The 14,493-nt window shown below is 39.0% G+C and overlaps 1 protein-coding gene across 4 annotated transcripts in view; it reads left to right on the top strand.

Moving 5' to 3' along the window:
• Window positions 1-2,507: 2,507 nt before the first annotated feature.
• HBS1L (HBS1 like translational GTPase) overlaps window positions 2,508-14,493 on the top strand; it is an 86,266-nt gene continuing 74,280 nt past the window's right edge. For 2 of the 4 annotated variants that reach the window (XM_081829050.1, XM_081829049.1), the window contains exons 1-2: window positions 2,543-2,735; window positions 6,614-6,679. In XM_081829050.1, the coding sequence (XP_081685176.1) occupies window positions 2,693-2,735; window positions 6,614-6,679 (109 nt within the window). In that variant the 5' untranslated portion in view covers window positions 2,543-2,692. Of the gene's footprint in view, window positions 2,736-6,613; window positions 6,680-14,245; window positions 14,375-14,493 lie in introns of all 4 variants that reach the window. The other 2 variants (XM_006738190.3, XM_081829048.1) reach the window with 2 other exon arrangements.

The raw sequence follows: 14,493 nt of genomic DNA, 5'->3' as shown, positions 1-14,493 counted from the left end.
TGTCACCATACAATACTATTACAACATCACTGACCATATTCCCTATGCATGCCATTTATTCTTGTGACCTTTTTGTTCCATAACTGGAAGCCTGATGTCCCACTCCCCTTCACCCATTTGCCCATCTCTCCCCCCACCCCGGCAACTATCAGTTTGTTCTCCCTATTTACAGGTCTGATTCTGCTTTTCATTTGTTTGTTTATTCATCTGTTTTTTAGATTCCATTTATGAATGAAATCATGTGGTATTTGTCTTTCTCGAGGCTCTATTTTTTTTTAATTCATTAGTTCATTCAGCAAGCATTCTAAGTGCTGGAGAAATAAAGATAAAGCTATCCAATTAGTTGGGTAGAGAACTAGTATTTATTGAGTATTAAAGGAGTCCAGAGCCTTTCATTCCAAAATATGCCACTTTGATTGTTTTGAGCTGAAGGAACCTCAGAAATAGCAAACCTATCCTTTTCTATATAAAACAGGCCATCAAATTTCCCATGAGAAAGTTACCCTCCCTATACCAGGATGAGAAAGCATCCTTATCATCAGAGACTGGGAACTGATGCTGAAATGGATCTGTACAAATTTACTGACTATCTTCCACTTGTTTTGCATCCCCTTGCCCCGACCATACATTTCCTAGTTACTTCCCCACAATTTACTACCTGTAGCCCATATCCCTTTGTCTTAACAATTCTTGACAAGTTGATTGTTTCTTGGTTTAAAAGGTATAAAAACTTCCTGCTCTGGTCACTTCTTTGGATCTTCATCCTCTTGTGAAGGCTCCCATGTATGTGTAAAAATTTAAACTTTTATGCTTTTCTCCTGTTAATCTCTCTTATGCCAGCTTAATTCTTAGAGTCAGAGACCTAAAGAAGGCAGAGATTTTTTCTTCTCTTACAGAACTTACGTAACAGCTGTTTTTACACCCATCACTTCATTTACTTTTCACAAAACTGAAGGCGTATCTTTTTATACCCATTTTACAGATGAATAAATTGAGCCCAAAAAAGTTAACAGAAAGTGGCAGAACTGGCACTGAAATCCAGGTTTATCTGACTCCAAAGTTATGGTACTTTCCATCAAACCACAATACAAAAATCACAACTAAAGAGTTCTGGGGGCTGAGAATAAAATCCCTAACACTTTCTGAGGAAGTCAGTGAAGGTTTTACTACTGAAGAAGCTCTATTGCTGGAGATGCAGTCAAGGCTCTAAAAAGTGTTTAGAATGTTAAAAGAGTGCATTATTGATGAACCAGAGGCAAATTATATACTATTCCTCAGGCAGAAGTAATATTTTCTTCTTCATTGCTTTGTAGTACTGTTTATGTGGTCAATTTATAACTCATCCACTTCATACCTCAGTGAGTTATACCGTATTTTAATAATGCCTAATATTTTAAAGCATCTGAGATCTGTGTGAAATCATCTTAAAAGGATAATTATTCAGCACTCTGTGAGTTAGATACTATTACTATCTCCATTTTACAAAGAAACAGGCTGCAACATAAAAATTATCTAAAAGTGTAAAGTAAAACCCTTAGGCCTTATAAAATTAGCAACTATTTTTGTGTATAATTTTGTCTTGGAGCTACATTAAACATCAGTGATAGTTAAGAACAAACACTTGGTAGTCAGACACGGTCAAATGCATTGACCGTGTATAAATTATATTTCAAGCCACTTACAAATATGAACTGCATTTGCATCATTATCCTTTTATTATGTATAATAAAGTTGAGTAAGTTTTCATTTCTAGAATTTGATGTAAAGTATCACCATTTTGAAAACACAGACTAAAACAGAAATGTAATTTGTTCAGTATGATAATGATGTTGGTCTTTTACATAGCATCATTCACTTTGTGTTTTTGTTTCCGCTTTGTGTCCCCAAAAATGAGAGTACCTAAGGCCAGTGCTATGTCTAAAAAGCTGTATTTAATACCCGTAGCATGTTACACATGATTATGTGTTCAATGAATGCTCAAAGAATTCTTTATGATGCTGATGTTAAGTGTCTGCATCGCTAAGGACAGACAGCAGTTTACTATATGTTAACGCAGGATGGAGCATATACGTGAAACCATAAATTACATACACGAAGGCGTGGTGACCTATTGTAGCCAGGGTCTCAGTTAAACCATATATACCCATTTAAACAGAGTCCTTTTACCCCCCCCTCTAAATCTTGGACTAATTCTAAAACCAAACTTGTACAAGTTTGTGAGTGCCTATTACGTGCCTAACTAGGCCTCAAAAATGAAAGTTACATAAGTTTCCTGCTTCTACTGAGCACACAGTCAGCTTCATTATCACAAACCAGATTTGGGAAATAATCTGGAACGCCGATGTAGGTCAAGGACTCAGGCTCCAAGTTTTTGGTACAAATCCACAAATACTAGGCACTGGGATCCCGCCCCTTTGAGCCCTCTGTCAGTCAACCTGTCTGTGGGCGGGGCTATGCTAAAAGCAGCTTCCGTGCGCATATCTGCGCATGCGCCCCAGGGAGGCGGGTGACCCTGAGAGGTTGCCGTCGTTCAATGCTCAGATAAGACGTCGCGCGTGCGCAGGCGCTCAGTGAAGAGGCTTGCCGGAAGTCAAGATGGCGCGTATGTGTTGTACAGGCCGCAGTTGGCGCTTTATCAGTATCTAAACCGTGTGTTTTGTAAGGGGTTGTGGCGAACGCCCTCTCCGCCGCCATGGCCCGGCATCGGAATGTCCGAGGCTATAACTACGATGAAGGTAGGTGGCAGGGTCATGCCGGGACGTCATTTTCGCGGTTCGAGCTGGGATCGCAGCCCGTTGGCTTCCACTTCGATCTGTGAGTTTCTCGTTAGTGGTGCCAGGCTGGAATTCAGAATAGCCTCAGTTGGAGAAAATAACAATACATGTGAGTGCCAGCGAATGGCATTGTTTTAAGTCGTGATTTCTGCCGTCTGGGATTGATTTTATTTAGGGAGGGGGAGGTTGCTGCACGCAGTCGTATGGGAAGGACATTTGGGAAGGTTGGGATATGGTGATATTTGCGCACGTAAGCATTATCATCTCTCCCTCCCATTGTCTCCTCCCAGGTCGGGTAGATAGTCGTCTCCTTTAGGTAGTGTCTTCCGACCCCCCTTCCAAAATGCCCATGAAACTGCTTATTTGTAAAAGATAGATTGACTTCATGCTTACATTCAACTGTTCGACTGTAACTTAGATATACGTGGTAAATTATTTGTGTCTGTTTATACATACTTAATACAGAACCTAGCTTGAGCAGATAACTTATTTTCTATGAGTTTCAATTTAAATTGGAAATTTAGGAGTCGATAAAAAAGAGATATCAAAAAGGCCCAGTGAATAAGTGGATCAGATGATCTTGAGGTGTATACCCAGTTCTTGGTTGATAATGCTGAATTTAAATGTATTTTGGAATGGGAGAAAAAAAAAAGCAATATTAGAGGCAAGGGGGTTCTGGAACATACTTCTTGATTTAAAAAAAATGAAATAAAAAATGTGCATATGTTCTCTAGGAATTTAAAAGGAGTTAGAATTAGTTTAGGGTAGGCGCATATCTCTGTAGTGGATAATTACAGGCATCACCAAGCATCATGCCAACTAAAATTATAAAAAATATGAAGGAGTGCAAAAAAGGAGTAAAGACCTATTGCTTTTTAAAGTGCAGATTATGTAAGTGTGCTTAATATGTTGGTGGCTGTTATTGGCACTGCTGGACGATTATTCTAGAACATCAGTATTGCCCTAACCACAGTGTAGCTAACACCCTGTGCTACATTTGGAGACTGTCACCTAGTCAGCCTGTCACATGTTAGGTTCCTGGTGTTCACTTTAGATTGGATGCCGTTTTAAGTGTTGCAGTGGATGTAATCACTGCTACCTGAGAGATGACTTTAGCCTGAGAGATATTTTTGAGGTTATGATATAAAAAATATGAATAAGCAACTTACTCATTTCTTAAATAAGTATTTATAATTTCTTCAACCAACATTAATTGAGTGCTTATTCTTCATTAATTGAGTGCTTAGAGTACTGCTCTAAGCTTTGGGGACTGATAATAAGATGCTTGAGGGAATCTAAAGGGGGAAATATACAAGTAACAGATGATTCTAGTATGTCATGCTACAAAAAGTACTCCCAAGGTGCTGTGGGAGCTATGTAAGTGAGATCACCTTATTCAGGGTGGGTTTGAGGAGTTTAAGCAGGATTTCTAGGATTTCTCCTGGAGGAGAGGTGTTTGGCCTGTGGGAGTGAGTGCTAAATATCTTCTCACCTGGGCAACCCCAGTTCAGGTTGTCCTTTTTCATGTTTCTTTGGAACAATTGATGACATCATAAACAATCTGTTCCTATAGCATAGGAGGTTCATCCCCATTTCCTGCTTATGAAAGTTCTACTCATTTTAAGGATTCAGTTTATTTCTCTTTTTTTCTCAGTTAAAGTTTCCCCTTTGTATTATTTTCAAATAATAATTTGAAAATTTTCGAAAGTAATATGACGTTATTAGAGAGAGTATGTGCTTTAAACCTATTGGTTCCTCTATTTAACTTTCACTTTGTTCTTCTCTGTAATTTGGATAGTACTTAAATGACGGCCTTTAGCTAATGCTAAGTTAGCTACTAATTTAAAAGTGCCAGGAGGGCATAGTCCATACCTTATTGTTATATTTACTTTATTGTTACATTTACTCCAGTAGGTGGAACAATGTTTTATGTGCGGTAAATATTACAGAATTTTGTTGAGGAAAAGAACCACTTTACAAAAATACCAGGGAAGAATTCTCTTCATCTTTTTATATTGTGGCACTGTTAGGGTCAATTTTAGTTGAAAAACTGACCTAGTAAAGTTTATTGTCATTCATATCTAAAAATAATATTTTGTAAATGGCTCATTATTTGCTAATAGATTGTTTCCTTGGGATTGTGATCTAATAATTTATTGACTGTCACATAAAAGATTTTATTATTTGACAGAGAGAGAGAGCGCGCACAAGCGGGGGAACAGCAGAGAGAGAGAGGGAGAAGCAGGCTCTCTGCTGGGCAGGGAGCCCAATGTGGGGCTTAGTCACAGAACCCTGGGATCATGACCTGTGCTGAAGGCAGACACTTAACCGACTGAGCTACCCAGGCACCCCAGACTGTTACATATTTTTATCCAATAGTAGCATTTATTTGATTTTTCTTTGCCGTAAATATTTGGTCTAAACCCTTGAACATGCTGCTCCTGCTATATGAATACCCTCAGAAACTAGCTAACTATCCTTTGGAATTTGTTTAAATATTATATTCCGGGGGATCTTTCCCTAGCCACCCCACTCCCAGTTCTGTTTTTGTTGTTCATATGTGTGATCCCAATTCACTCTATATTTCTCATGTCTCAAACATTTGTCATATAATTTTGCAATTGCCTGCTTTTGTGTCTGTGTTTCCTGTTAGATTTTAGGTTCATAGAGCTCTGGGAATGTACCTGTCACTCACTGTTGTCCCTCAGATACGTCTAATAGTCCTTGGCGTAATCTGTTTATCAAATGAATAAATGCATTTATGTAAATATATTTATCTTTTTAAACAATTTTTTTTTCTTAATTTAATTTATTTGAGAGAGAAAGCGAGAGCACGAGCGGGGTGAGGGGCAGAGGGAGAAGCAGACTCCCTGCCGAGCAGGGAGCCCAATGTGGGACTCGATCTTGGGACTCCAGGATCATGACCCGAGCCAAAGGCAGATGCTTAACCGACTGAGCCACCCACCCAGGTGCCCTATATTTACCTTTTTTTTGCGGGTTTTAGTTTTAAATTGTTTGATTCATTAATTTATAATAAAAGGAAAACTAATTTACTTCCAGTCATGTGCCAGGTAGTTGGCTAAGACAGAGCCTTTCCCTGAAGGAGCTTAGAGTTTCATGGAATGAAACAGACATAGTGCTTTGAAGACAATCAATTGGAGGAGTGTGCGAGAGAGTGAAAGTGGCAGCGGGGCTTGCCGCTTTACCAGAGTGGTCAGGGAAGATGTATGCAAATAGGTGACGTTTAGCTGGAACCTTAACGAGGACAAAGAAACAGCCTTAAGAAAATCTGGGCAAAGTGCTTATTTTAGTCAGTAGGAAAAAAGTCTAATTAGCATGAACTGAGAGCATAAGGGAATTTAGGATAAGATGGTTTTTATAGAAATTAACTAGCTCAACATGAAGAAAAACTGTTTTCATGGTCTGATTGTATACCCTGTGCTCGTCAGTTGTATGGGAAATAAATGCTTTTGTCATAGAAGGGCTCTTGGTGAAAAAAATGAATGGATGACTTATTACAGATTCTAACACTGGAGAGACAATTCAGGTTTGTGGTCTCTGGTACTATCATTTTTTGATCACATGCAGTGAAAACTTGGAAAATTTTTAATAAAATTCAATTAGCTTAAAAACTGCAGAGCTATTATGTATGTCTATGAATATAGAAAGTATTTACTTTGTGGGTAAAATTTTTAGAATTTTTTGGAAGAGTAGACATTCTAAGCTCCTTTAATTTTGAGGGAGAGTTTAGTTTGGAGAGAATTCAGATGCTTCCTTGTTAATAACTAAGAATATAAAAAGAACTTGTGAAAAATTTATCTCTTGTGTTTTTATTTTAGATTTTGAAGATGATGATCTCTATGGCCAGTCTGTAGAGGATGATTATTGTATTTCACCATCAACAGGTGACTTTTAAAAAATAATTTGATTTCCATTATTTGGGTGTTAAAAAATGTTAAGTATTATTGTCATTCTAGGATTAGAGTGTTCCATAAGACTATAATATTATATAACATTTAAAAAGATGATGTCTTTAACTTTTAAATGTGTATAAAATCATTTCTTTACCCATGAATAGAATCTAAGTTTTAAACATTTGAAGAAAACTTTGAAAACTATGTTTTTTCCAATATTTTTTGTAACTTGCAATTAATCTGAATTGTACCGAAATGGTAATTTAGTCCGTAATGAAAATCTAGAACTTCTGAAGGTGGGTAACAATTAATTTTATATACTCAGGAATCTCTTATCTCTTAGAAACATTGAGGTGTTACGCATAGACTTCCCTTCATACAGCTCTTTATTTGTACTTTTCTCATTTAGCCTTACTAATCAAGGCCTTTCCTCTCTTGCTCTAGTGTTACACTGTTACCAGTCAGGGTCCTGTTAGGAGATGGAAATTGCACTAGTTATTTTGTCAGAGAGAATTTAATGCAAGAAGTTGTTAACCAGGTTTTAAAGAACAAAAAAATGCAAGAAAGACAAGCAAAATATCAAGGAGGTGGTGACTTCAGGAAGCATTTACCTAGTTCTATAGGAGCAAATGGGTGAGGTCAGGCCCAACCTTTTAGAAGCTTGTAGAGGTCATCCTTGGAGTTGGGGCTTAGACCTGTGAGAAGAGGGTTCTGCTTTGCCTCTGAAATTCAGAGGAAGGGCTATGGAATGGGGACTCAGCCCTCCGAGGAGGGGGACACTGCATGGCTGGTACTCGTGTTGGCAAAAGGACCCTGTGAAGCTGGGATTCAGCCTTTTGAAGAGGGAATTTTCTGGTCATGGTGTCTGAGGGATGTGGATGGGGACACATGGAAGCTGGTTCTGGGAGTTTTGGGCAAACTGCTCACTGGTACTAATTGCTGTTACTGCAGCATGCAGTGTTGCTGGGGCAAAGGGGCCTGCACAAGAAGCAAGAAGGAAAGGAGCTTGTGTTTTCCTCCCCTGGCCTTCAGTCTCCCTTTAGCATCTCCTCTGTTGGCTGATCCTAAAATGGAGTCAGCTGTCGAAGAAATGAACTTCCTAGAGACTGCAACCCCAGCATCACAAAGCAGAATAAAGAAGGCTGGGTTTGAAGCTGAGAGATGGCTTCATCAGCATTCCTTAAGAGCTCCTTATGCAGGGGTGCAAGGCCACATTTTGTAGGGATGAGGAATAAAAGAAATTTCATTTTGTCCAAGGAACCTCCCAGACACTTGCCATTTTTATTTATATTTATTTATTTATTTTTAAAGATTTTATTTATTTGACAGAGAGAGAGACACAGCGAGAGAGGGAACACAAGCAGGGGGAGCAGCAGGCAGAGGGAGAAGCAGACTCCCCGCAGAGCAGGGAGCCCCATGCGGGACTCGATCCCAGGACTCCGGGATCATGACCTGAGCCGAAGGCAGACGCTTAACGACTGAGCCACCCAGGCGCCCCGACACTTGCCATTTTTAACCCTTGTGGGCTCCTGTAATAATATTGTCACAGTTGACGAGGTGATACAGTGATAGCTGGTAGCATTAACTTCATCACTCATATTGTAAGTGGAATAGAAAGCATGACATGCTCATGAAATGAGAAGATGATGTGGGTTTGATAATTAGATTGGAATTTTTAAAAAATCCCTTCTACATAGTAGAGACTGGATTGAAGGTGGTACATGAATGGATATTCATAGATTAGTTTGGAAGGTTATTATACTAATCTAGAGATGGGGATATTTGATGACAGTGTTCTCAAAATGTGGTCCATGTGCCATTAACATCACTTGAGAATTTATTAGAAAAGTAATTCTTGGCCCCGTTCCAGTCAGAAACTCAAGAGTGGTGCACAGCTACTGTTTTAACAAGCCCTCCATGGTATGTTGATGCTTGCTTTGTGAATCATTTGTTTAGGACAAGGGTGGTAGCATTAGATTTGGAGATAGATTCAAGAGATAATTATGGGAGTTAAGGTCTACAGGATTTAGAAATTGCACAAGGGTGGGAACCTTTACAGAGGGAAGAACTACTGAAAGACATCTTTTTTTTTAAGATTTTATTTATTCATTTGAGAGAGAATGAGATAGAGAGAGCATGAGAGGGGGAGGGTCAGAGGGAGAAGCAGACTCCCCGCCGAGCAGGGAGCCCGATGAGGGACTCGATCCTGGGACTCCAGGATCATGACCTGGGCCGAAGGCAGTCGCTTAACCAACTGAGCCACCCAGGCGCCCCACTACTGAAAGACATCTTAATCTTGCAGATTAACACATTAATTTATCTGGGCTTATCTGGATAAATCATGCTTAATTTTGTGTTATGAACTGATGGTACACCAGGTCAGACATTCTGAGCGTGTTTTTCTGAGATTTGCACTCATGGTCTAGCTTTCTTGAGGTCAGTTTATCCTTGTGTCTCTCATAGCTCTTCATGTGTGTCTTGTGTGTGGTTCATGTTTAGGACAGTTTTGCTCTTTGAGTTACTTTTGTACACTCCAGGACGTCAATGACATTATTATTATTATTATTTTTAAAGATTTTATTTATTTGACAGAGAGAGACACAGCGAGAGAGGGAACACAAACAGGGGGAGTGGGAGGAGGAGAAGCAGGCTTCCCGCTGAGCAGGGAGCCCAATGCGGGGCTCGATCCCAGGACCCTGGGCCCATGACCTGAGCTGAAGACAGACGCTTAACGACTGAGCCACCCAGGCGCCCCGTCAATGACATTATTGAAGCAGGAGATACAGTTAAATGGTTTTGAGGTTTTTTTCTGTGACAAACTGTATTTTTAACAAAAAACATGTGGTTTTGGATTTTTTAATTTTTCAAAACAGTGATATTAGATCAGAAACTTCTCCTCTTTAGTGGTATATTTTCCAAGTGATTTTCAGTAAAAAAATCAATAGTTTTAGAAGGATCCTCTCTGTTTTTAAACAGCCAGTGTCATTGAAGAGATGCTCATATTCATGGTCTTAATGAATTCTGATAATTGAGTGATTTTATCAGTTATTGGAATTTCTAAAAAATTCATCAGCACTTGTATTTTTTTGAACTCTGCTAAGCCCAGTTTCCGTGATGGAAAGGTGATTTCTAAATGTTACAGCTTTTTTTCCTTTGGAAAGATTGACTTTTCATATTGAATACTGAACATATGTCAAGGAATTGGGGATGGCAAAAATAACCTATATATATAACTTTATTTGAACAGTTATAGGTTTTGTTTTGCTTACTGAAATTAGAGGTGTTAAAAGATAAACTGAAGCATATTGAAATTTTTAAGAATTTATTTGAGCAAACATCAGTTTGAATCAGGTAGCTCCGAACTGGAAGTGGTTAGGAGTGCTCTACTGGAACAGAGCTAGGGGCAAGGTTTTTATAGGGAAGACGGAAACAAAGCAAAGAAATTATTTGATTGGCTGTAGCTTAAGGGTTGCATTATTTGGGAAAGCCTAGTTGGCTTTCGTGATTGGTTGTTCCTGAGGCATTTACAGTAATTGACTTCGGCTTTGTGTTCCGTTTGTCATCAAGGCATTGGAGCCACCTCAGTCAAAAGGCCTCCAGTGGTTACTTAAACAATAGTGATCCTTAATTCAGTCCATTCTGACTCAAAATCTTTATTGAGCATCAGTTAACGTGTAAGAAAATCCCTATTCTAGGTAGGTAGCATGTTAAAAGTCCTCTTCAAACATGCCACAGTGGTTTGTGGGTGAATCTGGTGGGTGAAGCCATAGTCCTGCATGAAGGAGTCTGGGAAGGCTTCTGGAAGGAGGGGAGATTGGACTGGTAAATTTGGGAGGAGGAATGGCTTTCTTCAGCGGAAGAAAATAGTGCTTGAGCAGTGGCCTCTTATGTGAGGCTTATTTGAGAACACTCACACGATTAATGTAGTTGCAGCAGGAGAGAGGACTAGGAAAGGAAGTAGGAGGCAAGCTGTGGAAGGCAGTGTTTAATTGTAGGTGTGTCATGTCAGCTTACTGAAGGGTTTTGAGTGAGGGGGCCGTATTTTCGGAAGGGAATTGATGATTGTACAGAGTGGACTACGGGGGGACTTGTCAGCCAGTGTTTCCTAATCTTCGCTGATGATATCAGTCAGCTGGGAGACATTTTAAAAATACAGATTCCCTGCCTCATTTCCAGCATCACTGAATCAGAACCTCCAGAGCAAGAAGCCCAGACAGCTGTGTCATTAATGAGTGCCTCTTAACATGATTTTTATTTTAAGGTGTTAAGGAAATAATTTGGAGCAGTTGTAGGAGTCAGGTTTTGAATTCTTTGAACTTTTATGTTTGTTAAACTGCCTTAAGTTTTAAAAGTCACCGCGGGTGTCCCAGTTTTTCAAAAAGCATTTCCATCAAAGTTTGTGATTTAAATTTAGAAACGAATAGCATTTTATATTTATCCTTTTCTCTCCATTGCTTTTTTTCTTACTCTTTTATTGTATTTGTTGCCTTTTGGGCTTTCATTTCAACTTCAAAGATTTGGACTGTTTTTCCCCACTAGTAGTTATTTTCCCTGGGGAATTTGTCTACCCTCCTTCCCTCCCCACTTGCCAGCAAATCTAGCCAACACTGCTTCCAAAACAGTGGCCAAAGTATAGGTTTCTGAGTTGGATTTGTGTGTGGATCGGGGGTAAGGAATCCTCCACCCCCTCTGGAAAAAAAATAGCTCCTCTGAGGTTGAGTTGTAGCCTGGATATTGACAACTTCTTTTTCCTGTCCAAATTTCCTAAGTGAAAACTGTTGAGGGAAATAATCTGATTTTTTCCTCACTTAATTTTTGATTTTTCTTGGGGTTTTTCTCACAGGTGAAAGCTATCAGAGGAAGTTGAGGAAAGTATATTTGTTACTTTTAGGCTAAACTGAGTAGTTTATTATAGCTAGGAAAATAATTTGTAAATTACCAGGCACAAAGTGACCCAGTTTACTTTTTTTAGTACTACCACATTTTATTAAATGTAAGATGCCACAGAATGTAAGGTATATTGTAATTTTATGTACCACTTAAAGTAAATCTTCTGTCAGTCTTAAGTATTACATAATGTTGAGATGCCATTTGACTGTAAGACATCCTCATTCTGAGATTTTAACATGAAAATAGTGGTCATCTTAGAGAGTCTCTTCTGTTTAGCCATGCTGAATTTATAATAGTGTTTTTTTTTTAATTAATTATTTATTTATTTTTTAAATTTATTTATTTGACAGAGAGCACAAGTAGGCAGAGTGGCAGGCAGAGGGAAAGGGAGAAGCAGGCTCTCTGCTGAGCGGGGAGCCCGATGCGGGGCTCGATCCCAGGAGCCTGGGATCATGACCTGAGCCGAAGGCAGCCGCTTAACCGACTGAGCCACCCAGGTGCCCCCTATAATAGTGTTCTATTCTCCTTGTACTAGAGGGGGCTCAATAGGGAGAAATATATACCGCATAATATGTGTATTCTTGAAAAACCTTATGGTCTTCAAAACTGTTGAAAATAACAGAACATCTGGGAAAAAATAGGATCATGACAGATCAGTCAGCCTGTAAAGTACTAGCAAAAACAGTAATCTTAATAAAAATGCTTGCACATTTGAAAAGATACCTTAACTTCCTGATAAAGAAATATTCCAGTAAATATAGGAGTTTAAAAAGAGTTTGAAAAAAGGTAAAAAGCTTAATAGAAATGTGAGAAAGAGTTGAACTAATGAGTAATGTTGCAAAGGCAAATGATCACAGATCTTGGAGAGCCAAGCAGTAAGCATGCACAAAGCAAGACGCAAGTCCTCCGAACTGAGCCAAGAGGAAGGCTGTGGGTCTCTCTGGCATTGCAGTACCATTATAGTTACAGTGTCATATTCTAAGGTGGGTGTTACTTTGTACCTGCTGCTATAAGGTGATGATACTAAACATTGAAGTGTTGGGGGAACAGAAATCTCATAAACCAAAGCACTTGAATGTTATACCCTCATCATTCTCCTCTTTACCATTTGGTGTGAAGGTAACATGCCTTATAACAGAATAGATTGAATTCTCTCAGCTGTTCTGTAGCTCTCTTTTATTTGTTCTCCTTGTCCAAGATGTCTTCTACCTCTTTCTCAGTTTTTCTGATGCTCTTACTTCATTTTTTAGAACTGTGTCAATCTTCAGTGATTACTTAATCTTCTGTGCTTCTGTGGCACTTGTTATCTATACTACTCTTTTGGCTTTTTATTTATTTATTTATCTAAAGATTTTATTTATTTGACAGAGAGAGACACAGCAAGAGAGGGAACACGAGCAGGGGGACTGGGAGAGGGAGAAGCAGGCTTCCCGCCGAGCAGGGAGGCCCGATGTGGGAAAGTGACCTGAGCCAAAGGCAGACGCTTAACGACTGAGCCACCCAGGCACCCCCTTTTGGCTTTTAAAATACATCATTAAGTTTTTCTTCTTTGCCTTTCCTACTCATCTGTAAGGCCATCGTTGATTTGTTCTGTGCATAGGTAGCCCTTATGCTACAGCCTTCTGTGTAAGCCATAGTATTATCTAATGTCTATTTGTATATTATTTATATGTAGTAGCTATAAACTTTGGATGTAGTTTCCCTTTCTTTCACAGATAGTGCCTTCTTGAAAACATGAACAAAAGTTAAATGTAGGGACACTAAGCAGTAGACTTGAGTGTTATGTGCTCTTCCAGAAAGCTAAATAATGTAAAATCCCTAGTAACACCTTGCGTGTAGAATACTATATTAAAATTTCGATCTTTCTTATTCTTTAATTTTATTTCTTCACAATTGAGCACAGTCTCTAGGAACTGAGTTCAGTGGGCACCCAGCTGACGTGGAATAGTCAGCACTTTGGGCGTGTGTGATGATTTTCTCCTTTGCTCACTTGTATTTTATTTATGATACTCAGGCATATATTTTCTTTCTTCCTTTTAATGAAATCTACAATACCAGCTATATATTGAGTGATGACACGGCTGTAGAGTGCACAGCCTGAAAGTCAGGTAGGTATGTGACACTAGCATACAATGTAGAGAGTGTTGGACTGAAAGTAGGAGTTGTTCAAAAGTTAAGGCCTATGATTTTGGTCAGCTGTTGGGTTCAGGCAAAATTAGCAGTTCTGGGAAAGTGAAAATTAACTTGTTTTTAGTACTTTCTTAATTATGAAAATAAGCAAGTTTGGTACGTGGTTTGAAATATTTGTTCCAAAGAAGAGAACATTTTGCATGGAAGATGGAGTAGTAGGCAGGGATGAGGTGTTAGGAAAGGTAGTGTTTGGAAACTGTGGCAAAAGTCAGCTTGGTGAAGGTGTTGGAGATAGGAAGAAAGAAGGAGGATGATTGCAAGAGGCCAGTAAATAGTTACTAAGGATGTCTGCACAGTGTATGGTATGTTTTGTCTTCGTTCGTTTTTGTTATTATCCATTATTATAGAATGTGGGTAAATGGCCATAGGTGGTAGGTCAGAATCTTTAATTTCTATTTTAACTTTGGTGGAAAAAAAAAAAAAGACTTACTGGGGAGGGGCTGTGCTACAGCATTCTTCCATCATTTTCTGTTCTAGCTGCTCAATTTATTTACTCACGGCGCGACAAACCTTCACTTGTTGAGCCTCTAGAAGAATACGATTACGAAGATCTGAAAGAGTCCTCCAATTCTCTTTTGAACCATCAGCTGAGTGGAATTGATCAAGGTATAGTAAAAAGTAGTTTATCTTTGCTTCATGTGTGAAAATGATTGATGATCAATATACCAGAATTTATCAGGTTTATTGTGATTGTTCCTAATAGTGGTTCTGGGTAAGAATGGTAC

Source organism: Leptonychotes weddellii, chromosome 8, assembly GCF_054177405.1.
Source record: "Leptonychotes weddellii isolate Sample4059 chromosome 8, ASM5417740v2, whole genome shotgun sequence".
In the NCBI taxonomy this organism is placed as follows: Eukaryota; Metazoa; Chordata; class Mammalia; order Carnivora; family Phocidae; genus Leptonychotes; species Leptonychotes weddellii.
The sequence above is the reverse complement of the archived record's forward strand: the minus strand, read 5'-3'. Positions and strand labels throughout refer to the sequence as shown.